The following is a 27164-nucleotide window of genomic DNA, read 5'->3' as shown; positions in this document are numbered from 1 at the left end:
ATATCATTTATAAATACAGAAAACAACAATGACCCAATACTGAACCCTGAGGGACTCCACTAATAACATTAGGCCATGATGAGCAGTGTCCACTGATTACCACTCTGTCTTCTCCCACTCAACCATCCCTTTATCCATAGCAATTTGCCTTCAATGCCACACTGCTCCAATTTGTTCAGCAGTCTTCCATGTGCAACAGTATCAAAAGCCTTTCTAAGATCCAAATATATGATAAAGTTATTCCCTGCATCCAGTTCCTTTGTGACCACATCATAGTATCCAATGAAATTGGTTAGGCAAGACTTTCCCTTAAAAAAACCATACTGTGTCCGAGCTATAACTGAAGTCTTGTCTAGATGATCCTGCAGTGCTTCTTTAGCCGGTGCCTCCATTAATTTTCCTGGAACAGAAGTTAAACTAACAGGTCTATAATTAGATGTTCGCCCTTTGATCCTTCTTTGTGAATTGGGGTGACATTTGCACATCTTCAGTCCATGAGTACCTCCCCTAAGTCCAAAGAAACTCATAATTATGGCTAAGGGTTTGCTTACTTCCTTTGCTGCCTCCTTTAATATAACTGGTTAGATTTAATCCTCCCCATGTGCCTTTCTTATGATTACCTTCAACAATTTCTCCTCCACTTTCCTCTCAGTTATTACAAAATCATCTAGCTCACTGGCAGAGCTTGATAAACGTCTGGCATTCCTCTCCTTCAATAACTCCTCGTGTGTGAATGTAGATGCAAAATACTCATTTAGTTTGTTAGTCACCTGAGCAGGATCATCAATAGTTGAACCATCAATATCCAGTGGACTAATCTGATTCATCCCTTTCCTTCTGGAGTTTACATAGGTAAATAACACTTTGTTGTTTTTCTTTGCATCCTTTGCCAAATATTTCTCATAATCTGCTATTGCCTGCCTAATGAGTTACAGACCAGCTTATATCTATCATAGGTTTCCATGTCACCCATTAATTTATATGTATCCTATGCATATTTCTTCTCTGCCATATGTCTCATTAGTTCATCTGACATCCATTAGGCCTAAACCTTGAACAATATTTCTTAGTTGGTATGTAAAGCCTAGTTATTTAGGCTATCAACTTCCACAACAAAAGATGGAAGTCTATTCCACCAATCAACAACCTGCTGGCTAAAGGCAAATTTCCACACATCTATTCTAAAACTGTCTTTTCTCAATTGGAATCTGTGCCCCTCTCGGGTACTTAATCTGAGCAAGAGGAAGAATCCCATCAGCATTCAGTTTGCTGTACCCATTCAAGGCCTTATACACCTCAATCAGATCACTTTGCAGGTGCCTACTCTCCAGGCAGTGCAATTTGCAGACCTTAAGTCTTTCTTGGTAAGAGCACCCCTTAGTTCCCCCCACCAATCTTGCCCTTCTTTGTACTTGCCTAGCAACTCTACATCCTTCCTAAAACGAGGCCTCCAGACTTGTACACAATACTCTGAGTGTGGCCTGACCATTGCCTTGTATAACTGGATAGTCACCTCCCTGCTAGCAAAATTCCTATATATCATTGACAAGACTCCATGACCTGCCCTGGCAGCCTATCTAAAATGCTCAGCAAACTTCAAATTTTGACTGCACAATTTCCTCCAGGTCTTTTTTACTTTACACTTCCCTGAGTGTAGTACCACACAGTAGGTACGTTTCTCTTCAGTTATTGCTACCCATATATAGTATTTGTCAAAGTTAAACTTCAGTTACCATTTCTCAGCCCATTTGCCCAAATTATCTAGATCTAGTTGGAGTAGCATACTGTCTTTACTGTCATTAACAATCCTGCCAACTTTTGTATCATCTGCAAACTTGGACCTTAAATCTGATATACCTTCATCAATATCATTGATAAATATACAATACAACAATTTGTTAGGCGAACAAGCTATCCAGGCTAATTGGAAAGCGCAGTTCCATATTTTGGTTTATTAATGGTGGCACGCTTTCTCTCTCTCTCTGTGGAGATCCAATGAAAAAATATTCCAAAGTGATTTTCTACAATTGCTTATTTATTTAGCAAAGAGCATACTTTATTATTCAATTGAAAATCCTTCCCATATTCAAGTTAGTAAAATTAAAATGTCTCATCATACCATGTGACTGCATTAAATTATGCTATCACCTCACTTGAACTTTCTGAGTATACAATACATGTATACAGTAAACCCCCCGTGAATAGCAGGGGTTACGTTCTTGAGAAATGCCGCGAATACCAAAAACGTGAATACTGAGTTATGGCTCCCATAGTAATAAAGGGGTTCCGTTCCAAAGTATGAAATATATAAGAAAAACTAGTCTATGTGTGTATTATATGTGTTTTCATAATATGACTATGTGCATAGTGAAATGCAAGCATAAGGCATTGAAATGAAAATAAGAAACAATTTAATATTAAATGTAATATTTATTAGAAATTTTAAACAAATCTTTCAAACCAGTGCCTTTGCTAGCTAAAAAAACTTATTCCGCCAGTGCTATCACCAGTTTCGCTAAAGTGTTGATAAAAGTGTTTTGCCTTTTGACGAATGATGAGTGAACTTAATGGAATTTTATTTTGAGTTCGGTCTTCTATCCACAGATTTAAAGCTTTTTCCATTTTTTCTAATTTAACATTATGAGTTACAGAGCAAATTTTTGAAGCAATAAGCACATTTTCCCGGACACTACAGCGGATATTTTCTTCCGATTTCTTGATTGATCATACTGTTGACTTATTGATTTTATAATGTTTTGCGACTGACGAGACACTTTCACCATTAGAAAGTTTGTCTAATAACTGAATTTTACTCGCTAATGTCATCACCTTCTTTGATCTCTTCACAATTCCCTTGTTATTTGTAGCCATATTTTTGTTAGAAAAGAACTTGTCCACAATAAAGTTACTTTCTTCCGTTAACACACTCGAAAAAGGCTGTTTACACTAACACACTGCAAAACTGTAGATTTTTCTCTTTTGTAAGCATATCAATTTATAAATTGATAAATTTATTCAAATTATAAGCATATAAATTAAAAGCAAACGACGAAACCTTCCATGACAAGTGCATAGCACATACTGAACAAGGATTAGCGAGAAACATCCACGCTCGCAATTTTGTCACCCCCTCTCCCCACCCACTGAGTGCTGTTTTGACCAGGAAAGATGATTTTAGCCACGCCCATTTTTTTATGGCCGAAAATGTTCACGCCGCTTTAAAATTCACATTTTTTAGGTTTCTTTTTATATTAAATCAGCGACCGCGAATAGCGGGGGTTTACTGCAATATGAATAACCTTCTGAATATTAGGAATAACTTTTAAAAATCCAGCATATGCAATTCCCAAGGTTGTTGGATTTATGAGGTTCTACAGATTTATATTTTTCTCCCACCTGTAGTTCATAAATAAGATAGCATATTCATTAATAGTGGTAGTTATTTATTTTATTTTTTTTAAAAAGTACATCTTTCATAACACAAGTTATAATGCATGGCATTATAACTGACATGACCATTTCTAATATTTTCCTTACTATTCGATAAGCATATAAGTTAACACGGTTTTTATTAGGTGCAACTTACCTATATTATGAGAATAGAGACTGGAAGGTCCAAGACAAAGAAGTGACCATGAAGGGAATTTTGGTAATAGACCTGGAGGACTATCACTATGCAGCATGCAGGGAAGGTATTCAATTGTGGATGGCTGTCTTGTCAGTTTCTCTGTTCACAAAAGAAAATACCAAATCATATTCTAATAACAATATAATTTTGATAATATTTACAATAAACTATTATTAGGTTATCCTATAAGTGCATTTTTCCTAATCTTTAGAATCCGGATTCATAAAACTTTAATGCAGATGCACCTTTCTCTCATGCACACTGAAACAGCTTTCTGTAACATTTCTTCCAAATTTAATAATTATTGATGTGGATCACACAATGCAACAAGAATATTACGTATGTTATGAGTTATATTTTAAAATGACTTGCTTATATGTTTTAGAAGTACTTTAGCACTGAGGTGGGAATTCAGGAAGCGGCTAATTAGATATAAGTTAGTGTTGGCATCATAAGTCTATACAGAACTAAATCAGAAGCAAAACAAAATTTACAATGAAAATATACAGTATTTTATATTGTGAAATCCTTCAAAACACATTGCATACTCTTTAACTTCAAATAAGAAACATTTCCCCATTACAGAAGTATATTGTTGCTTATTCTCAATTATTTAATACCACCAAATGTTCACCGTTTTGGAAATAGTCCCCACCATCTTATCTGTGGATAGGCACCCAAAATGTAGGAGCATACAACCAAGTTATGAAATAATTTTGCAATGAGACATGGCAAGCAATATAAAGTATAAAATCCATAAAAAATTTAGGGTTATGAAGTCTCAAAGTACAAAAAATTTAGTACATAAGTTAGTGAATGCACTAACTTATATTGTATGAAGGGCATTATGTGTTGTGCCTGAGTATTAGTATTACCAAAATGATGCAAGGAAGCAAGCTTATGTAGCACCAAGCAAAAAATAAAATAAAATAATAAATAAACAAATAAATAATAAGCAAATCAAATTTATATTAAATTAAAAATATAATTAAAAAGGAAATGTCTCTAATGCAGGCAACTGTAATAATTAACTGTTTTAAATTCAAAAATAAAGCAACCATATCACTTCACTTATCTATTTCTTTCTAGTATTTATCCCATCCTTCCTTAGATTTAGACAAACTTCCAACCACCATAAGAATAGGAAATTTATCATAACAGTCAATAATACCTTGCTAAAGGAAAATATCTGAATATTTAATCTTTAATTATCCCCCTCTCAATTTAAATTTAAGTCCCATTGAGAATGATATATGACTAAGTGAAAAAAATTCCCTTAGCATTTAATTGCCCAAAGCTTTCAAGGACTTAAACACTAGGTCCGGCTCAAGCAGACACCTGATTTCAAGTTAGTTTAACTTAATACTAATATTAAATTGTTTGAGAGGTTTAAATATTTTCACAGAGAAGTTTGTTCTGTTATTTTGAACATTTTGTCTGAAGTAATGAAATTTTTGGATACGGCATACAGATTTCAAGAATATACCCAGCTCCTTGAGAGAACATGGTCTCAAACAATGCCCCCACATATGCACTACTCGGACTCCTTTCAGTTACTATCTGGCAGAGTAGAGTCAGCGAGACTGTACACTAACTGATCTACAGCCCAACCTTAAAAAACATCAATCATATGGCATATTTACTTTGCAGTGATCTTCACAGTAAGATCTGAACCACAATGGATCACTGAAAATGGAGCCACAAGAATGCTCAAAATTAAGTGACATATCAATCTCAGAGAAGAGACTATGAACTCCTAGAGTCTTTGCTCTGAAGCTGAATGAAGGTAAGGCTCCAGGAGTGAACAGTATACATCCTATTATACTAAAAATGGCTGCATGTGAATGGACCATCCCATTGGAGATGTTAATGAGATCATCAGATTTTAAGGATATCCTCCTGGAATGGAAAAGTCTAACATTTCCTTGATCAACAAAGGAGATGCAAGAGACAATGATGGTCAATTTTAGACCAGTGAATTTCACTTCAGTAGTAGGTACGAGCATGGAGCCTGATTATGGATACAATACAATACCATCTCAACAGGAAAGGTATCCTTAATGGATCACAACATGGGTTTGTAGGGTGGGAAGTGTTGCATGACAAATCTAGTTAATTATTATGTCAGTGTGATAAAGTTGGATGCAAAAAATAACTTTTAACATAATTTGTCTTGATTTAAGTAAAGCTTTTAGTATGGTTCCTTACAAAAGGCAATTATATAAAGTTGAGAAAATTGGGATTAATGACAAGACCCTTTGTAGGTCGAAGGATAAAAAATAGGAGACAATAGTTCTTGTTGTTTAAGGATTTTAAGACACAAGGGCATCAAAGACCAAGATGCATCTTTCTAGGTTTCTTAATGTAACTCATGTTTGTTAGATTTGTTTATCAAATCGGATTTGATGGATGAAATTACAGAGTCCTTCTAGATTTGCAGTTACCTGATATCTGTTAAATGATATGTGTATTCTGAACTGAGAGCATACCAAAGTTGAATTTGGCATTGAGCACTTTTTTTGGGGGGGGGGAAGAGATTTTCAGTAGCTAAGAGATAATACGTAAGATGTGTGTGTGGCAAATATGCTGTCTAGCAACCATTGCCTCTTTCCTGCAATTTTTTCCTGATGCTGAATTCCTATATTTGTGAATTAGCATTAGTAGAGGTATATGATGCAAAAAAGCAAGCTTATGCAGCATCAGCCAAAAAAAAAACCGCTCCAATTTCACCCCTCCGTTCGTTCCAAATACCTGTCCAGCTCAGCCTTAAATTTATTTAGGCTATCAACTTCCACAACAAGGGATGGAAGTCTGTTCCACCAACCAACTACCCACTGGCTAAAGGCAAACTTCTGCACATCTATCCTAGATCTGTCTTTCCTCAATTTGAATTTATGCCCTCTCAGGTGATTATTCTGAGCAAGAGGAAGAACCCCATCAGCATTGAGCATGCTCAAACCATTCAAGGCTTTATACACCTCAATCAGATCACCTCGCAGGTGCCTAGTTTTCAGACACTTTGCAAAATTTAAGCCTTTCTTTGTAAGAGCAACCCTTCGTTCTATTCACTAATCTTGTTCACGTAACTTATTGTTTGGTTTGGTTTCTCCAGGCCCAGGCCCACTCGTCTTCACACGCTCTTCTAAATATTGGTCTAAAATAAATGTAAGGAACTATCATTGTTTTGTTTGGTAGTTGTGATGCTGACTTAGCTACATTATCGGATTTGTCATTGCCTACTATTCTGGTGTATCCTGGAATCCAACAAAGAATTATTTCAGTGTTTTTTTTTTTTTTTTCACAATAGTTGATTAGATGATAATATCCTGTAGAAGCAGATGATAAAAAGGATGTTTTTCCTGTATGGGTAAACATCCTTCTTAATATCATAACAGATTATCATAATAGAATATATTAATGCAGAAAGTGATGACTGCCAATTTATTTCATTTAATGCAAGCTCTGGATAGCACTTCATGCAGAGTGTATGCTGTGCTCAACTGAAAGGGATTTTGAGACTACACATGATGGGAATACAGATGCTGCACCTACATGCAACTTCAGAACACACTGAGTTTACCGGTGTGTTCCAAAATGTGATTAGCATATAACTGTTAGATGTTATGTGACAGAATGGTATTTTTTGAGCACTAAGCAAGGTAGATCAGTGTCTATCCTATGGGGAAATAAGGCATATTTGTATTTTCCTCAATTTTGTTGAGATCAATTTTCCATTTATATGCAATTTCTCAAAGGTGTCTCAGCAGGGCTAAGTTTGTTAAGCTTAGTTCACAGAATATTGGCCAAGGTTGGTTGAGATATACACAACAGGGGTAAGATGGAAGACTTCTTATTTTGGCAGCATACTGGTAGATTAGGCTTTATCTTCTAAGATAAAGTAGGGAGTCATGCACTTCTAAGTATAAGCTAGAGTAGTCACAAATAGCTATACGCCGACCGGGCTAGATGGGTGGGTAAAGTGCCTGCCTGGCAACCCAAAGGTCGCGGGTTCGAATCCTGCCTCGGGCTTGGATCAAAGTACTGCAAAAACCTTGGGAGGTGCATTATGAACATAGAAGCTGATGCGCCAACAACTACAAAAAAAAAATATATATATATATATAGCTATACCCGAAGTGGATCATAGAGAAAGTGCATTTTTTTTAATAACATTAATTTTTTTAACACATTTGGTAACTGACATTTTAATAAACAAAAAAGGGAAAATAAAGTATTACACTTATTTTTTTATTATTATAACAAAAAAAAAATATATATATTCAAAATGAGAATTACTGCATATGTACATAAACCAAGTATATATATTATGTTTATTTTATTTTATTTAAAATTTAATGGCCTGTATTATTTCAGGCTAATTCCACTTTACCTACACTCAAAATGGCCACACACCCATGGAAAATCATTTCCATGATTTTTTCTATAATGAAGTTGCCCACTTCACTCTTAAAACTGCCTAGGGTGTCTCACAACACACAGACCATAATTTCTGAGTGATTCAGGATTGCTGAAAACAATGAATAAACTTCATATAAACATGTCCTAAAATATTTTCTTTCTGGGTTACAGCCTATTTTGTACCCTATCAGTTATCCACATTTTACCTTTAGAGGAAGTGCTCAAAATGACCTACCTTGCACTTTAATACATGATTGAAAATTTCTCATCACAGATTACCTAAAGCATTCAAAAATTGCAGATTTTTTTTTAGGTTTGCTGGCATCCTTATTCTACACATTGAAAAATCACTTCAATGTTGTCAATGGGTGTTGTGTCACCTATGCATTTATCAGGGAAATGCTAATCCTAATAGTCCTGCTCAACTAAAATGATTAAAATAAGGCAGAGTACTGGCCTGCATAAATCCCTATGATGTCGGACAGCAACAGGAATTTTATCAAGCAAATAATTAGATAAAAAATTGGACTAGGATGTTCCAGTTAATCTGGGAAAAAAAAAAAACAGGACTGATTAAGCAGTCAGCAATAATTCCTGCCCACATTATTTTCAAATTTATCCTTGTGTATTGATAATGGCAAGAAGATTCTCTTCCTTCTGGTCATGAGTGTTATGAAAATTAATCAGGCCATTTCATGTAAAGCCTCATCAGAAAACAACACGGAAGGCAGAAAAAGGAGATTGAGTTTGCCGTTGTAGGAGCCAAGTACAAAAACTTTTTTTTTGTGGAGGGAAAATCAGCTGCAGTAAGGCCTTGTAATCTATCTTGCTGTGAAACAAATAAAGCTGTTGGTTTATTTGCATTTGTAAAATTCTCCATGTCACTGCGTGTCCTATAACTTCTGCTGCAGCTGCCCTTCATCACATGTGTGATGATCAGTTTTTGAGTGTCTGCAAGTAAGAATGGGTCAGCACTGAGATCTTTCCAACTTTGAATGTGGAATGATTGTAGGGTCAAGATATACAGATCCTAGTATCTCGACAACAGCCAACATGGTGCCAATGTGAACACATGGCTATCCCACGTTGACACTCACCATGTGGACCTCACTCATAACACAGCAGTGAAGCAGCACAGTGGCCCAGCTAACTACCTAGTACAACACAGGAATAGCAAAACCAATATCCACATGGACTATGCACCAGATATTAGCTCATTAGCATTAGTAAAGGCACATGATGCAAGAAAGCAAGCATCAGCCAAAAAAAAAAAAAAAAAGAAACCCTTCTCATTTCATCCATCCACTCGCTCCAAATGGTGTTTGTCTAGTCCTGCCTTGAATCTATTTAAGCCATCAACTACTACGACAGATGGAAGTTTGTTCATAGCTATGACAGTCAACAACTGTCATGGCTACCGATCCTCACTGTGAGACACAGAGAACTACCCTTTGCATGGGGACTTCAGTGTCAACATTGAACCACAGACATTGGAAATCTGCCACCTGGTCTGATGAATCCAATTTTTAACTCATATTATGGTGATGGGTGTATTCAAATTTTTCCAGCTTCCTTTTACTTATTATAAAATCATTTAACTGCCAGTAATATTTAGTTATATTAAGCTTTTTTCTTGCATTCTTTTTTTGACATTCATTATTAGAATGAAAGGTGAAAAGGAAAGATTCTTTAAAGTAAAATAAATTTTACCACTGTTCTGAACATTCCTTCTAATAATTTTTTTTTTTGTTAGAGAAAAAAAATTATCTCTTCGGGTCTGTTAGACCATGCACCTCATGAAGGGTTAAGGCCTGCTCTTCCTCCTCGATACTGGCAAATATTTTTTTTCCTAAGTGAAAATAATTTTATAAATGTGGAATTGAAATGTTTTAAGTTGAACAGAAAGTTATGGAGAACAAAAGATACACTGAATGGTACACTGAATCAATGTAATTGTGCTCCTATTTTAAAAGAGAGGGAATCAACATTACTATTATTATTGTTGTTGCTCTTATATTATTTCTCGCTGATTGGGGGATTCCACTCAACAGCCGGTACTGGCTGTAGATTGGAAATTAATCGTGGAAGCTACTAGACTTTTCATACTGATTAAGAAATATTGTTCAAGGTTTAGGCCTAAATGGTTATCAAATGAACTAACGAGACTCGTGACAGAGAAGAAAAATGCATGGGATGCATATAAATTATCAAGCGACTCAGAAGCATATGGCAGATATAAGTTAATCTGTAATCAGGTCACAAAGGAGGTTCGGCAGGCGAAGGCAGATTACGAGAAATCCTTGGCAAAAGATGCTAAGAAAAACAGCAAGGATTTCTTTACTTATATAAACTCTAAAAGGAAGGGGATGAATCTGATCGGTCCACTTGACATCGATGGTTCGACTGTTGATGATCCTGCCCAGATAGCAAACAAACTGAATGAGTATTTTGCATCTACATTCACACGTGAGGAATTATTACAGTTTGAAAAGGGAAGAAGGTTATCAAATTGTAGCAGTGTGCTTAATGATTTTGTAATAACTGAGAGCAAAGTGGAGGAGAAATTGTTGAAGTTAAACATAACAAAGGCACCTGGGGTGGAAGGGATCTATCCAGTTATTTTAAAGGAGGCGGCAAAGCAACTAAGCAAACCCTTAGCCATAATTATGAGAGCATCCTTGAACTCAGGGGAGGTTCCCACTGACTGGAGATGTGCAAATGTATCCCCAATTCACAAAGGTGGAAAGCAGGGTGACACGAGTAATTACAGACCAGTTAGTTTAACTTCTGTTCCGGGTAAAATAATGGAGTCACTGGTTAAAGATGCATTGCAGGATCATCTAGACAAGACTGCAGCAATAATTCAGACACAGCATGGGTTTGTTAAGGGAAAGTCTTGTCTGATGAATTTGATTGGTTATTATGATGTGGTCACAAAGGAACTGGATGCAAAAAATAATTTTGATATCATATACTTGGATTTCAGGAAAGCTTTTGACACTGTTGCGCATGGAAGTCTACTGTACAAACTGGAGCAGAATGGTATTAAGGGTAAGTTGCTACAATGGATAAAAGGATGGTTAAGTGGGAGAAGACAGAGGGTGGTAATCAATGGGTGCTGCTCTTCGTGGACTAATGTTATTAGTGGAGTCCCACAGGGTTCGGTGTTGGGTCCACTGTTGTTTTGTGTATTTATCAATGATATTGATGAAGGTATATCAGGCTTAATGTCGAAGTTTGAAGATGACACAAAGGTTGGCAGGGTTGTTAATGACAGTCATGGCAGTGTGCTACTGCAACAGGATCTAGATAATTTGGGCAGATGGGCTAAGAAGTGGCAACTGAAGTTTAACCTTGACAAATGCAAAGTACTGCATATGGGTAGAAGTAACCCCAGAGAAACGTACCAACTGTGTGGTACTACACTTAAGGTGGTAGAAAATGAAAAAGACCTGGGAGTAATTGTGCAGTCAGATAGGAAGTTTTCTGAGCAATGCAGACAGGCTGCTAGGGCAGGTCATGGGGTTTTGTCAATGATATATAGGAATTTTGCTAGCAGGGAAAAGGAGGTGATTGTCCCTCTGTATAAGGCAATGGTCAGGCCACGGCTTGAGTACTGCGTACAGGTCTGGAGGCCTCATTTTAGGAAGGATGTAGATTTGTTTGAGCGTGTACAGAGAAGAGCAACACGATTGGCGAGGGGAATGAAGGGATCCTCTTACCATGAGAGGCTTAAGTTCTGCAAATTGCAGTGGCTGGAGAGTAGGCACCTGCGCGGTGATCTGATTGAGGTCTATAAGGCCTTGAATGGGTTGAGCACGCTGAATTCTGATGGGATCCTTCCACTTGTTCAGATTACGAACCTACGGGGACATAAGTTCAAATTAAGAAAGGACAGATGTAGAATACATGTGCAGAAATTTGCCTTTAGCCAGCGGGTGGTTAATTGCTGGAACAAACTTTCATCTGTCGTTGTGGAAGTTGATAGGTTAAATAAATTCAAGGAGGAACTGGACAGGCATTTGGAGGGAATGGTGTGTTTTTTTTTTTTTTTTTTTTTTTTGGCTGATGCTGCATAAGCTCCTACACTTGCTTTCTTGCATCACATGCCACTACTACAACTACTGCTACCAAGTACACTGGGTGGTTGTAATGTCTGGTGTTACTGTTGGTTGAGGAACTCTGACTATCCTACAGGTGTTCAGGCTTGCGACTTTCTGGAATTCCTTGTAGGTGTTCTCTGGGAGACCTATTGCTGCTAGGCCGCTATGTAGAGTCTTTGGCATCATACCAGTGGTGGACACGATGATCGGGATGGTCATTACTTCTTAAATGAACCACATCTCCTTGATCTCATGTCTCAGGTTCATGTATTTCCTAATTTTTTCCTTGTGGGTTTTCTGGACATTCTTAGTGTTCGGCACTGCAATGTAAATCCGGTAGGCAGCCTTTCCCTTCTTGTCTGGTCTCTCGTGTGGGATTGTCTTACCCATTATTATTAGCATTAGCAGAGGAATTTTTTTTTTTTTTTTTTTTTATGTGAACCCCAAACACGAGAGGTATTAGAACCTATAGTACTTAGTACCGTGCTTGGGTTGGAGGTTGAGAAGACGAAAGAAGATATTTGTTGACATTGGACTTGAACTTCTGTAGATTGTAATTTTCAGGAAATACATATGAAGGAAGGTTGTTCCAGAAAACGGCAGTTGAATGAATAAATGAGGAAGATGAAAAGTTGGTTCTGTGGGTTTCAAGTTGGACAGTATATGGATGTTGGCTGGTGGCGGCACGCGTTCGGACTGTTTTGAAAGAGAGAGCAGGAATTATAGAAGGCAATTCAGAAGAACAGTGCCCATGGAAGTATCTGCAGAAGAGGCATGCAGCAGAAGCAGTACATCTATGAGAAAGCGAGTGAAGACTCTGTTAGAGATGAATCATTAATTAACCTAACTGCCCTCTTCTGAATGGAATCAAGAAGCCTGAGAGAGGTTTTGGGGGCACCACCCCAGATGGGGGGAAGAATATTCCATGGTGGGGCGGATTTGCGATTTATACAGAGTGAGCAGCTGTTTGGAAGAAAAGTAGAGCCGAGAGCGAAAGAGAAAACCAAGTTTTTTAGATGCAGAGGAAGCAATATTTGTAATGTGCTTGTGCCAAGAGAGATTAGAATTCAGGGTAATCCCCAAAAAAGATATATCATTTTGCCTAAAAATCGGAGTGTCACTAAAGATAAGCATAGGAGCAGAAGAATCCTTTTTGCGAGATATAAGACAAGATTGAGTTTTAGAAGGGTTGAAATCAACTAAGTTGTCTTTGCCCCACTGGAGAATTACCTGAAGATCGGCATTTAAGGAATTGATAGCAGATTTGAGAAGTTGAAGCTGATTGACCAGAACAAGGTTTCTCAAAATGGAAAGTGGAATGCAATGTGCTATCATCGGCAAAACTATGGATAGGATTTCCAGTTAATGGAAGAAGGTCATTAACGTACAAGAGGAAAAGAGTGGGGGAAAGAACTGAACCTTGGGGGACACCGGCGTTAGTGGAGAAGTTAGAAGAGCGAGAGCCATCTACCATCACCCTCAGTGAGCGATCAGAGAGAAAACTGGATAACCAATTACTAAAAACAGTTAGCAAAGCATAAGATGGAAGCTTGTTTAGAAGACCTTTATGCCAAACACGATCAAAAGCCTTTGAGATGTCAAGAGCAACTACTTGTGTTTCACCGAACCTTTCCATTGAATTAGTCCATAAATGGGTAACAAAGCCAGAATATCACCAGTGGATCGACACTGATGGAATCCATACTGGCGATCGTTGATCAGACGGAAGGTTTCTAGGTAGTTTAAGAGTTGGTGGTTAATTGATTTCTCCATTACTTTAGAAAGAGTAGAAGTAATTGCAATAGGATGATAATTGAATAGGAGGGATTTGTCACCCTTTTTAGGAACTGGCTGGATATGAGCAAATTTCCAAGCAGAACGAAAAACACCTTTGGAATAAGAAAGTGAAAAAAGGTGGCAAAGAATAGGAGTAAGTTCAGGAGCACAGGTTTTGAGAACAAGTGCAGAAATACCGTCAGGACCTGGAGCTTTCTTAGCATCAAGATTCATCAAAATCCTTCTGATATCCTTTTGACGGAAGACAACAGGAGGCATTGAATGGAGCATGTTGGGAATGGTGGGAGGTGTTTTACCAAGATCATTAATACATGAGCTGGAAGAAAAATGGGAAGCTAGCAGGTCAGCTTTATCCTTGGCTGAAGTGACAACAGAACCATCTGGTTTGGACAGAGGTGGGAGCAGAGATGGGCAAAAGTTGCGGCCAATAGCTTTGGCAAGAGACCAGAATACTTGGCTACCATTAGGGCAAGAAGCAAGTTTTCTACTCTTAGCCTGTTCAAACTCTAGTTTGGACTGATTAATAACTGCTTTACAATTGTTGCGAGCTTTGGCGTCGGCAGAAAATGAAACTGAAGAATTAGAAACAAGCCAATTACGATATGCAACATTCTTCTCTTGAACAGCCTTAGCACATTTATTGGAAAACCAAGGTTTAGATAAAGGACGAGATTTTAAAGTGGAGTGTGGGATAAAGGATTCCATTCCTGCAAGAATAATTTCGCTGACACGATCTGAGCAAACGTTGACATCAGTAGTTTTGAAACAGTAATCTGACCAAGGAAAAGAAGAAAAGAAATCTCGCAGGTCATCCCATTTTGCATTTTTGTAATGCCAAACAACACGAGGTTGGGAATAGCCATGAGATAAAGGTTCCATTGGAGATGAGACAATCACCAAGTTGTGATCTGAAGTGCCTAAAGGACCTCTCGCTTCAACCGTGTATTTAGAAGGGTTGTTTGTGAGAAAAAGATCAAGCGTATTGGCTGTATGATTAGGATTGTCCGGAATTCTTGTAGGTAAATGAACAATCTGTGCTAGGTCATTAGTGATTGCAAAAGCCTCAGCATCTCGACCTGCTGGGTCGGTGTGACTAGAAAACGGAAGCCAGCTGGAGTTGTGAACGTTAAAATCACCAAGGAAAATTACCTCACTGTTAGGAAAGTTGGACTGGAGAAAGTCAAGTTGCAAAGAGAGGAAGTCAAAGAGCTCCAAGTGATTAGTGGAGTTGGGAGAACGGTAGAAACAACAGATGAATTTGACACAATGAAGTAGAGAGATTTTAAGCCAGAGAAGATCAAAGAGAGGAGATTCCAAATTGCCAAGTCTCTGACAGGGAATATCAGAACGGACATATGCACAAGTACCACCTTTGAGGCGAAAAGAATAATACAGTGAATAATTTGGGCAACTGAGATGAGCAGTAGTTGAATCAAAGGATAACTGAGATTCTGTCAGAAAAAGTACATGGGGTATGGCAGACTGCAAGTGGAAATGGACATCGTTGAGATTAGAATTGAGACCACGTATATTTGTGAAATGAATTAGGAAGTCCTTGGGAGGTTTAGATCTTTTCGCAGATAAGCTTGCTCTATTATTTTGACAATTCATGGTGTATTCAATAGTAAGAAAAAGTGGGTGGGACATGCTGTATGAAGTAATGAAATTTTTGGATATGGCATACGCGTGGTAAGAATATACCCAGATCCTTGACATAACATGGCCTTGACAATGCTCCCCGCATACACACTACTCTGACTCCCCCCAGTCACTATCTGGTTCGAGTAGAGGTAGCAAGATTATACACTAGCTGATCCGGAAGCCTCCTAGAGAGTTACCAATAGGTTCGGTCCAGTGTACTAACTAGCGGCCGGCCTGCGAACACTGTTTCAGAGCTGTACCCTCGAAATGTAAGGAATATTGGATCTCGCCACGACGTTCATCATAACCTCAAAAGTCGTCAATCATACTGCATGATGGAAGAGATAGAGAAGGGTTGACCAGAACTTAGCTCTAGAGACTAAACATGGGTTACATCACTTCAAGCCTTCAATAAGCAAAGTGGTGGTGTTTCACCGGTTGATGAGAGTCATCTACCACCTAGTACTGCCTGGTAACATAGAGGGGCGGCGTTCCTCCATGTGGTGTGAGTGCCACACCTCGACCCCCTGCTTACGTTGGTTCACACCTGGGTGGTCACCCACCATGTACTTGTGCATGGAGGTTATACCCAGGATTACTAACAGTCCTGCCATCGTGAAGGTGCATATGATGCAAGAAAGAAAGCTTATGCAGAATTAGCCAAAAAAAAAAAAAAAACTCTCCCATTTCACCCCTCCATTCATTCCAAATGCCTGACCAGCTCAACCTTAAATTTATTTAGGCTATTAGCTTCCACAACAAAAGATGGAAGCCTGTTACACCAATCAACTACCTGCTGGCTAAAGGCAAATTTCCGCACATCTATTGTACAATATTTCCTCAATTTGAAACTGTGCCCCCTCAGGTTCTTAGTCTGAGCAAGAGGAAGAATCCCATCAGCATTCAGCTTACTCAACCCATTCAAGGCCTTATACACCTCAATCAGATCACCTCGCAGGTGCCCACTCTCTCCAGGCACTGCAATTTGCAGAACTTAAGCCTTTCTTCGTAAGAGCACCGCTTTGTTCCCCTCACCAATCTTGTTGCTCTTCTTTGTGCTTGTTCTAGCAATTCTACATCCTTCCTAAAATGAGGCCTCCAGACCTGTACAAAGTAGTCTAGGTGTGGCCTGACCAGTGCCTTGTATAATGAGATAATCACCTCCCTGTCCCTGCTAGCAAAATTCCTATATATCATTGACAAGACTCCATCATCTACCCAGGCAGCCCGTCACCACCACACAGCGAACTTCATATTTGACTGCACAATTACCCCCCAGGACTTTTTCCCTTTCCGCTTACCTGAGTGTAGTACCACACAGTTGGTACATTTCTCTTCGGTTATTGCTACCCATATTCAGTACTTTGCATTTGTCAATGTTAAACTTCCGTTGCCACATCTCAGCCCATTTGTCCAACTTATCTAGATTGGAGTAACATACTGTCTATGTTACTCCAATCTAGATATTGCAGTAACATACTGTCTTTACTGTCGTTAACAACCCTGCCAACCTTTGTATAATCTGCAAACTTGGACATTAAATCTGATATACCTTCACCATTATCATTGATAAATATACCAAACAACGATGGGCCCAACACCAAACCCTGGGGAACTCTACTAATAACATTTGTCCACGAAGAGCAGTGTCCATTGATTACCACTCTCTGTCATCCCTCACTCAACCATCCCTTTATCCATTGTAGCAACTTACCCTTAATGCGATACCTCTCCAATTTGTACAGCAGTCTTCCATGTGCAACAGTATCAAAAGCTTTCCTGAAATCCAAGTATATGATATCAAAATTATTTTTGGCATTCAGTTCCTTTGTGACCACGTCATAGTATCCAATCAAATTGGCCAGAGAAGACCTCCCTTTAACAAACCCATGCTGTGTCTTAACTATTACTGCAGTCTTGTCTAGATGATCTTGCAATGCTTCTTTAACCAGTGATTCCATTATTTTCTCTGGAACACAAGTTAAACTAACAGGTCTGTAGTTAGTTGTTTCACCGTTTGAACCCCCTTTGTGAATTGGTGATGCATTTGCACACCTCCAATCCATGGGGACCTCTCCTGAGTCCAGGGAAGCTCTCATAATTATGGCTAAGGGTTTGCTTACTTCCTTTGCTGCCTCCTTTAATATAACTGGATAGATCCCATCCACTTCAGGTGCCTTCCGTATGGTTAACTTCAACAATTTCTCCTGCACTTTGCTCTCAGTTATTACAAAATCACTTAGCTTCCTGTTAGCATTTGATAAACGTTTGGCACTCCCCTCATTGAATAACTTATTGCACGGTCCCAGTACAGCTTGTGGGTTGGGGTCTCTAGTACTGCCTGGGGGTTCATACTTGTAGTATGGTACACTTTCTTTGGTCAACTGGTATTTCCTCGCCTAGCTTATGATGTATTATTCTGGCTACATGGTTGTGACTATGAAGGTACTCAGTCTGGGTGATCACCTTGCACCCCGCAGTGATGTGTTGGATCGTTTCTGAGGCCAAGTGGCAACATCGACATGTGTCAACTGACATATCGATGATGTCCCCTGGTGTTGATGGAGGTCAACGCCAGGTGTTGACTAATATTAAAAAACATTGTTGCCCATCTTTCTAGCTTCATTTCTTGTGCCGTGTGGGTGGGAGGAGATTCCTCACTTAGGTTGAGTGGGGTATACCACTTATCTATCTTCATTATGGCCTGGTGGAGTGCTGCTGTGTTTTTCTCGAAGTAATCCTTCAGGTAAACTATTGCTGTTTTCTGTTGCTCTATCAGGTCTATCAGGCCTCATCCTCCCTCTTTTCGAGCTATCAGGTCTATCAGGCCCCTTCCTCCCTCTGTTTGTCTCTCCATTGCTGACTTCTGGTGGTGGTGGTGGTGGTGGTGGTGTTGGCACCTCTTGGTCATCACTGTCCTTGTCTTTTGCACGATATCCTCTAGCTCGGTATTAGTCCAATCTATGACCCCAAAGGAGTATGTTAGTACTGGAGCTGCATAGGTGTTTATGGCTTTAACTGTGTTCCCTCCATTTCATTTTGCTTTCAGAAGGCTTCTGAGTCTCTGATGATATTTTTTGGTCAGGCACTTCTTGATTTCCTTGTGCTCTAACTGCTGAGCCTGCATCATTCCTAGGTTATTTGTAGGTCACTCATGTCAAACTTCAATCTCTTTACCAGTCAGCATCTGGTAGTTTCGGCCGACTAATTTTTCCTGGTGCAGTGTGTGGGTCTTGCATTTGTCTAGACCAAATTCCATTCTGATGTCCTTGCTAAATTCTTCGGTGATCCAGACTAGTTCCTGTCACTGGAAGATTCCTCTTCTGATGGGGATTATTATTATTATAATTATTATTATTAGCCATATGGTGCAAGGAAGCCTGAGGCTTATGTGGAACAAAAAAAAAAAAAAAAAAAAAAGGAGAGAGAGAGAGAGAGAGAGAAGAATGGTGATACCCAGCTACGGAGCTGGTGTGTGCCAAGCCCATGCTCCCCAGTTGTGAGCCCCTATGATAACATGATGTATCATCAAATTGCAAATAGGAAACCAATGAAAACTTTGCATTATAAAAATAAAAAAAACAAGGTAAAAGCCTTACCTTTTATGTTAGAATCTGTCTTGTCATTGACAATAGCATTTCCCCTTTCTTCATCCTGCTGGTTTCCCAATTTTTCTTCACTTCGTGGATTTTCTTCAGTAGAAGATCTAATATCTGAGGAACCTGACATGTACAAGAATGCTATTTTACTTTTAGAGAGTGACATAGAATCAACTAATATTAGAAAACTTTTAAAATGCTCCTCAAGAAATAAAAAAAACTGATAGTGAGATAGGACATGTTATGAAGAATCTCCTTCTTTAAATAGATTATTCAAAAAGCTCAGCAGAAAACCCTGCAAGATGAATAAAACTTTGCTATAAACTGCTGCTGTTATCCCGCCTGAAATCAAATATCACTGTGTGATTTTATTATGATAAATAAAAAACTTCTGCATTCAACCATTAATAGCTGATTCAAAAATGAATCAGCTTTTATTCAAATTATTAGGAACCAGCTCTCAAAGCCTTAGTCATTTAGGCAGGTTATAAGTTTGTTATTAACCAAATCATGACTTTAAACGAATCGTCACATCTGTGGGCTAATTCAATTAAGATAACTACAATTAAAAAACATTGTTACTCCGCAATTTTCATGCACTGAGAAATGTCAGGGTAAAAGACCCCTGGGTAGCAGTGATCAGAGTGTGCTGAGAGTAAAGGGAAAGACTTTTGCTTTCATAAGGGTGACTATAGTGATCTCAGACAGTTTTTAACTTCTATATAGTGGGACCATCTGATGATGTTGCCAACAGAAAATTCTAAATAGGAAGGAATCAGGGGAACTAATAGCTTATTTACAATTAAGCCAGCATTCGGTCCTTTAGGTTGTCAGAGACATTCTCTAAGATATGCCAGACTGCTAATTGGAAGTCTAAAACACTGATGGAACTGATATTGAACTCAAGTCAATTTGGACCCAATTTGTTCAAAGTCCGGACGGTCTGTGACAGCCAAATCCTTTGCTTGCACCTTCACGATGGTGGAACTGTTAGTAATCCTGGGTATAACCCCCATGCGCAAGCATACTGTGGGTGTCCACCCAGGTGTGAACCAACGTAAGCAGGTGTCGAGGTGTGCCCACACCACATGGATGAATGTCTCCCCTTTGCGTTACTAGGCAGTAGATGACTCTCATCAACTGGTGCAATACCACCACTTTGCTTAATGGAGGCTTGAAGTGGTGGAACCCATGTTTAGTCTCCAGAGCCAAGGTCCAGTCAACCCTACCCCATTTCTTCGATCATGCAGTATGACTGATGACTTTTGGGATTATGTTGGACATCATGGCGAGATCCTATCTTCCTTACACTTCGAGGGTACAGCTCTAAAACGGTGTTTGCAGGCCAGCTGCTAGTTAGTACACCGGACTAAACCTATTGGTAACTCTTTAGGAGGCTTCCAGATCAGCTAATGTATAATCTTGCTACCCCTACTCTGCCAGATAGTGACTGGAGGGAGTCCGAGTAGTGTGTATGTGGGGGGGGGGAGCTGTGTTGAGGCCACGTTATGTCAAGGATCTGGGTATATTCTTACCATGTGTATGCCATATCCAAAAATTTCATTACTTCATACAGCATGTCCCCCCCCCCCCACTTTCCTTACTATTGAATACACCATCATCATCAGCCATTTTCAATCCACTGCAGGATGAAGGCCTCTCCAGCAACTTTCCAATTCCTTCTGTTTTGAGCACTGGCCATCCATTTACTACCCACAAACTCATCAATTTCATCTATCCATCTCCTCTTGGGTACCATTCTGTTATTTTTTTAGTCCATCTGTCATCATGTCTTCAAGCTATGTGTCCTGCCCAAGGCCATTTTAGTTCTTTAGTTTTGATAAGAATGCCCTTTACTTGAGTTTGCTGCCTAATCCATGTGTTTCTCTTCTTTTCTAACAGTTTGATTCCCAATATAATTCGTTCCATTCTCCGCTGTGTAGTTCTCAGCTTCTCTTCCATTCTTTTGGTGAGTGCCCAAGTTTCATTTCCATAAGTCATGGTGGGGAGTATTCATTGGTTCATTATTTTACGTTTCACACAAACTGGGATATTGCTCTTCAGTATGTGACTATATTTTCTGAATGCTATCCATCCAAAATTTATTCTTCTCTTGACTTTCAGCCATTTATCATTATTACAGCTAATAACTTGTCCCAGATAAGTATATGACTCCACCTTTTCAATCACTGCTCCTTCAATCATTATTTCCCTTTCCGTGGCATACTTGTTCATCATTACTTTTGTTTTAGCCATATTCATCTTTAGTCCTAAATCCTTACTAACTGTGAATAACTGATTAAGATTTTCCTCTAATTCTTTGGGATCATGGCTTATGACCACAATGTCATCTGCAAATCATAAATGGTTTAGTTACCTCCGTTCACATTGACTCCTTTCTGCGACCAGTCTAATCTTCTGAAAGCTTCCTCAACGGCAGCAGTAAACAGCTTCGGAGATATTGTGTCTCCTTGTCGAACTCCTTTCTCGATTTTAAATTTCCTACTGTCTTTGTCTAGTCTAATAAAGGAGGTAGCACTCTCATATATTTTCTTCAAAATCATAATATGTGGGATATCTATGCTTTGTCTTTCTAGTGCCCGAAACACTGCCTTATGCTGTATGGAGTCAAATGCCTTTTCATAATCCACAAATGCCAGGCATAATGGTGTTTCATATTCATTTGCTTTCTCCATTAGCTGTGATATTACGTGAAGGTGATCCATAGTTGAGAATCCTGTCCTAAAGCCAGCTTGCTCTTTCGGTTGATTCTCATCAAGTGTTCTTTCTAATCTGTTACTAATGACCCTTGCGAACAACTTGTAGACGTGGGATAACAAGCCAATTGGTCTATAATTTCCAATTTCTGATTTATCTCCTTTCTTATGCAGAAAACTATGATTGCATTTTTCCAATGCTTAGGCGTCACACCTTTTAGGATGCACTTTGTGAAGAGCCTTGCCAGTTTTTGTGTCATGTCTCTTCCTCCCAATTTTAACAACTCTACAGTAACTTCATCTTCCCCCACGGCTTTCTGATTCTTCATTTTCTTCAATGCATGTTCTACCTCAACAGGAAGAATATCAGGTATGTCGTATGTGTTGCTACTTTGCAATCCACCTTCCTCATTGCTGACATCATTCCCTCGCTCCTTGTATAATTCTCTATAGTAGTCTTCTGCTATTTGAATTATGCCTTCTCTGCTGTTTATAAGTACACCATCGCTATTCTTCAGTTTCAGTATCATTTGTCTTTCTGTATTACTGCTCATGGCTGCTGATTTAAATCCTTTGTTTTCCCTTAATGCTTGTTCTACTTTTCTTGTGTTAAATCTTCTTATGTCCTCTCTGAGTCTCTTTCTAATGGCATTGCATAACTCAGTATACTCAATTTTCTCCCTGTCAGTGTTTTTCTTGCTCTTCATTTGTCGTCTTTGGTTCATCATGACAAGTGTTTCTTGACTAATTTTTTCTTCTTTGGATTTCTTTTTCCCTATAGGCTTCTTGGGCTTTATCACTTTCAGGAAGCTGCAATATTCCTCGTCGATATCTTGGTCCTGAGCAGTCTGCAGAAGCTCAAACTTGTTCTTAAGTTCCAGTACATACTGCTTTTTCTCCTCTTCTGTATCTCAAAGACCTTTGTATTATTTACTCGAGTCAGTTTTTTCCGTTCCTCTCCTACATCTATATCAAGTGTACATCTTACCATTCTGTGATCACTTCCAACATTTACCTAATTCAGGATGGTAACATCATTCACAATATACCTTCTGTTAGTGAGGATGAAGTCGATTTCATTAGTAGTTAATCCATTTGGACTCTTCCATGTCCACTTTCTGTTCACCCTTTTCTTGAAAAAAGTGTTCATTACTGACAGTCCTTGAGATTCTGCAAATTCCACAAGTCTTTCACCTCTTTTATTTCTTTCACTAATTCCAAAATTTCCTATAGTTCCCCTTTCTGCACCGTTTTGTCTTTTTCAAACTTAGAATTGAAGTCCCCCATAATAATAATGTAGTGGGTTTTCTGCTCATCTAGAAGACTCTCAATTTCAGTGTACATTTCTTCAACCTCTTCATCATCATGGCTCGATGTTGGGTACCTAAAGGTTATAATGCATAAATCATTATAACCTTTAGCTTGTATCTTAGCATGGTAATGAATACACCATGAATTGTCAAACTAATAGAGTAAGCTTATCTGCAAAAAGATCCAAACCTCCCAAAAAACTTTCTAGTTCATTTCACAAATATGCGTGGTCTCAATTGTTATCTCAGCGATGTCCATTTCCACTTGCAGTCTGCCATAACCCATGTACTTTTTCTGACAGAATCTCAGTTATCCGTTGATTCAACTACTGCTCATCTCAGTTGCCCAAATTATTCACTGTATTATTCTTTTCGCCTCAAAGGTGGTACTTGTGCATATGTCCGTTCTGATATTCCCTGTCAGAGACTTGGAAATTTGGAATCTCCTCTCTTTGATCTTCTTTGGCTTAAAATCTCTCTACCTCATTGTGTCGAATTCATCTGTTGTCTCTACCGTTCTCCCAACTCCACTAATCACTTGGAGCTCTTTGACTTCCTCTCTTTGCAACTTGACTTTCTCCAGTCCAACTTTCCTAACAGTGAGGTAATTTTCCTTGGTGATTTTAATGTTCACAACTCCAGCTGGCTTCCATTTTCTAGTCACACCGACCCAGCAGGTCGAGATGCTGAGGCTTTTGCAATCACTAATGACCTAGCACAGATTGTTCATTTACCTACAAGTATTCCGGACAATCCTAATCATACAGCCAATACGCTTGATCTTTTTCTCACAAACAACCCTTCTAAGTACTTGGTTGAAGCGAGAGGTCCTTTAGGCACTTCAGATCACAACTTGGTGATTGTCTCTTCTCCAATGGAACCTTTATCTCATGGCTATTCCCAACCTCGTGTTGTTTGGCATTACAAGAATGCAAAACGGGATGACCTGCGAGATTTCTTTTCTTCTTTTCCTTGGTCAGATTACTGTTTCAAAACTTCTGATGTCAACGTTTGTTCAGATCGTGTCAGCGAAATTATTCTTGCAGGAATGGAATCCTTTATCCCACACTCCACTTTAAAATCTCGTCCTTTATCTAAACCTTGGTTTTCCAATAAATGTGCTAAGGCTGTTCAAGAGAAGAATGTTGCATATCGTAATTGGCTTGTTTCTAATTCTTCAGTTTCATTTTCTGCCGACGCCAAAGCTCGCAACAATTGTAAAGCAGTTATTAATCAGTCCAAACTAGAGTTTGAACAGGCTAAGAGTAGAAAACTTGCTTCTTGCCCTAATGGTAGCCAAGCATTCTGGTCTCTTGCCAAAGCTATTGGACGCAGCTTTGGCCCATCTCTGCTCCCACCTCTGTCCAAACAAGATGGTTCTGTTGTAATTTTTCTTCAACTCATGTAGTAATGATCTTGGTAAAATACCTCCCACCATTCCCGACATGCTCCATTCAATGCGTCCTGTGGTCTTCCATCAAAAGGATGTCAGAATTTTTCGAATCTTGATGCTGCAAAAGCTGCAGGTCTTGGTGGTATTTCTCCACTTGTTCTCAAAACCTGTGCTCCTGTTCTTTGCCACCTTTTTTCACTTTCTTATTCCAAAGTTGTTTTTTCTCTTCTGCTTGGAAATTTGCTCATATCCAGCCAGTTCCTAAAAAGGGTGACTAATCCCTCCCATCCAATTATTGTCCAATTGCAATTACTTCTACTCTTTCTAAAGTAATGGAGAAATCAATTAAACACAAACTCTTAAACTACACAACCTCTTAAACTAGAAACCTTCCGTCTGATCAACGAACGCGAGTATCGATTCCGTCAGTGTCGATCCGCTGGTGATATTCTGGCTTATGTTACCAATTTATGGACAAATTCAATGGAAACGTTGGGTGAAATACAAATAGTTGCTCTTGACAGCTCAAAGGAGCTTTTGATCCTGTTTAGCGTAAAGGACTTCTAAACAAGCTTCCATCTTGTGATGGCCTACTAGTTTTTGTAATTGGTTATCCAGTTTTCTCTGATCGCTCACTGAGGGTGATGGTAGATGGTTCTCTGTCTTCTAACTTCTCCACTAATACTGGTATCCCCCAAGGTTCAATTCTTTACACCACTCTTTTCCTCTTGTATATTAATGACCTTCTTCGATTGACTTTAAATCCTATCCACAGTTTTGCCGATGATAGCACATTGCATTCCACTTTTCAGTTCGAGTAACCTTGCCCCGCTGCAAGCAGCTTCAACTAATTGAATATCCACTACCAATTCCTTAAATGCCAATCTCCAGGTAATTTTCCAGTGGGGCAAAGACATCTTAGTAGATATCAGTCGAGGTATATGACTCGGTCTTGTCATATATCTCGAAAAAAGGATTCTTCTGCTCCTATGCTTATCTTTGGTGACACTCTGATTTCTAGGCAAGAGGATAATCCCGAAAAGATCTCTTGAAAGCTCTTGAACAGCCTTAGCACATTTATTGGAAAACCAAGGTTTAGATAAAGGACGAGATTTTAAAGTGGGGTGTGGGATAAAGGATTCCATTCCTGCAAGAATAATTTCGCTGACACGATCTGAACAAACATTGACATCAGTCTTTTCGGGATTATCCTGACTTCTAATCTCTCTTGGCACAAGCATATTACAAATATTGCTTCCTCTGCACCTAAAAAACTTGGTTTTCTCTTTCGCTGTCGGCATTACTTTTCTTCCAAACAGCTGTTCTCTCTGTACAAATCGCAAATCTGCCCTAACATGGAATATTGTTCTCACATCTAAGGCGGTGGCAGTTAGGTTAATTTATGATTCATCTCTACCAGTGTCTCTCCACTCAATTTCTCATTGATGTACTGTTTCTGCTGATTGCCTTTTCAATAGATACTTCTGTGGGCACTGTTCTTCTGAATTGGCTTCTAGAATTCTCACTCTCTCTCTCAAAACAGTCTGAACACATGCTACCACCAGCCAACATCCATTTACTGGCAGGGTTGTTAATGACAGTAATGGCAGTGTGCTACTGCATCAGGATCTAGATAATTTGGGCAGATGGGCTAAGAAGTGGCAACTGAAGTTTAACCTTGACAAATGCAAAGTACTGCATATGGGTAGAAGTAACCCCAGAGAAACGTACCAACTGTATGGTACTACACTTAAGGTGGTAGAAAATGAAAAAGACCTGGGAGTAATTTTGCACACAGATATGAAGTTTTCTGAGCAATGCAGACAGGCTACCAGGGCAGGTCATGGGGTTTTGTCAATGATATATAGGAATTTTGCTAGCAGGGAAAAGGAGGTGATTGTCCCTTTGTATAAGGCAATGGTCAGGCCATGCCTTGAATACTGTGTACAGGTCTGGAGGCCTCATTTTAGGAAGGATGTAGATTTGCTTGAGCGTGTACAGAGAAGGGCAACAAGATTGGTGAGGGGAATGAAGGGATCCTCTTGCCAAGAGAGGCTTAAGTTCTGCAAATTGCAGTGGCTGGAGACTAGGCAACTGCACGGTGATCTGATTGAGGTGTATAAGGCCTTGAATGGGTTCAGCACGCTGAAGACTGATGGGATCCTTCCACTTGTTCAGATTACGAACCTAAGGGGGCATAAATTCAAATCAAGAAAAGTCATGTTGAATAGATGTGCGGAAATTTGCCGTTAGCCACCGGGTGCTTAATTGCTGGAACAAACTTCCATCAGTCGTGGAAGTTGATAGGTTTAATAAATTTAAGGAGGAATTGGACAGGCATTTGGAGGGAATGGTGTGATTTTTTTTTTTTTTTTTGGCTGATGCTGCATAAGCTCATACACATGCTTTCTTGCATCACATGCCACTACTACTACTACTACTGTCCAACTTCAAATTCTCAGACCCAACTTTTCATCTTCCTCATTTATTCACTAAACTGCTTTTTTCTGGAACAGCCTTTGTTCATACGTATTTCCTGAAAATTACAGTCTACAGA

The 27164-nt window shown here is 39.0% G+C and overlaps 1 protein-coding gene across 1 annotated transcript in view; it reads right to left on the bottom strand.

The window, feature by feature from the left end:
• The window catches only part of LOC150089107 (nonsense-mediated mRNA decay factor SMG8-like), a gene marked incomplete at its 3' end in the record, with an annotated part of 262505 nt that overhangs the window by 23838 nt on the left and 211503 nt on the right, over positions 1 to 27164 (bottom strand). The window contains exons 14-15 of the mRNA XM_090370415.1: positions 19188 to 19310; positions 3587 to 3727 (exon numbers count right to left, since the gene is read on the bottom strand). Of these exons, the coding sequence (XP_090226541.1) occupies positions 3587 to 3727; positions 19188 to 19310 (264 nt within the window). The remainder of the gene's footprint in view (positions 1 to 3586; positions 3728 to 19187; positions 19311 to 27164) is intronic.

This window comes from Mastigoproctus giganteus, chromosome 3, assembly GCF_048544385.1.
Source record: "Mastigoproctus giganteus isolate SK-2022 chromosome 3, ASM4854438v1, whole genome shotgun sequence".
Classification (NCBI taxonomy): domain Eukaryota; kingdom Metazoa; phylum Arthropoda; class Arachnida; order Uropygi; family Thelyphonidae; genus Mastigoproctus; species Mastigoproctus giganteus.
Note: the sequence above shows the minus strand (reverse complement) of the source record. Positions and strands in the feature narration are given on the sequence as shown.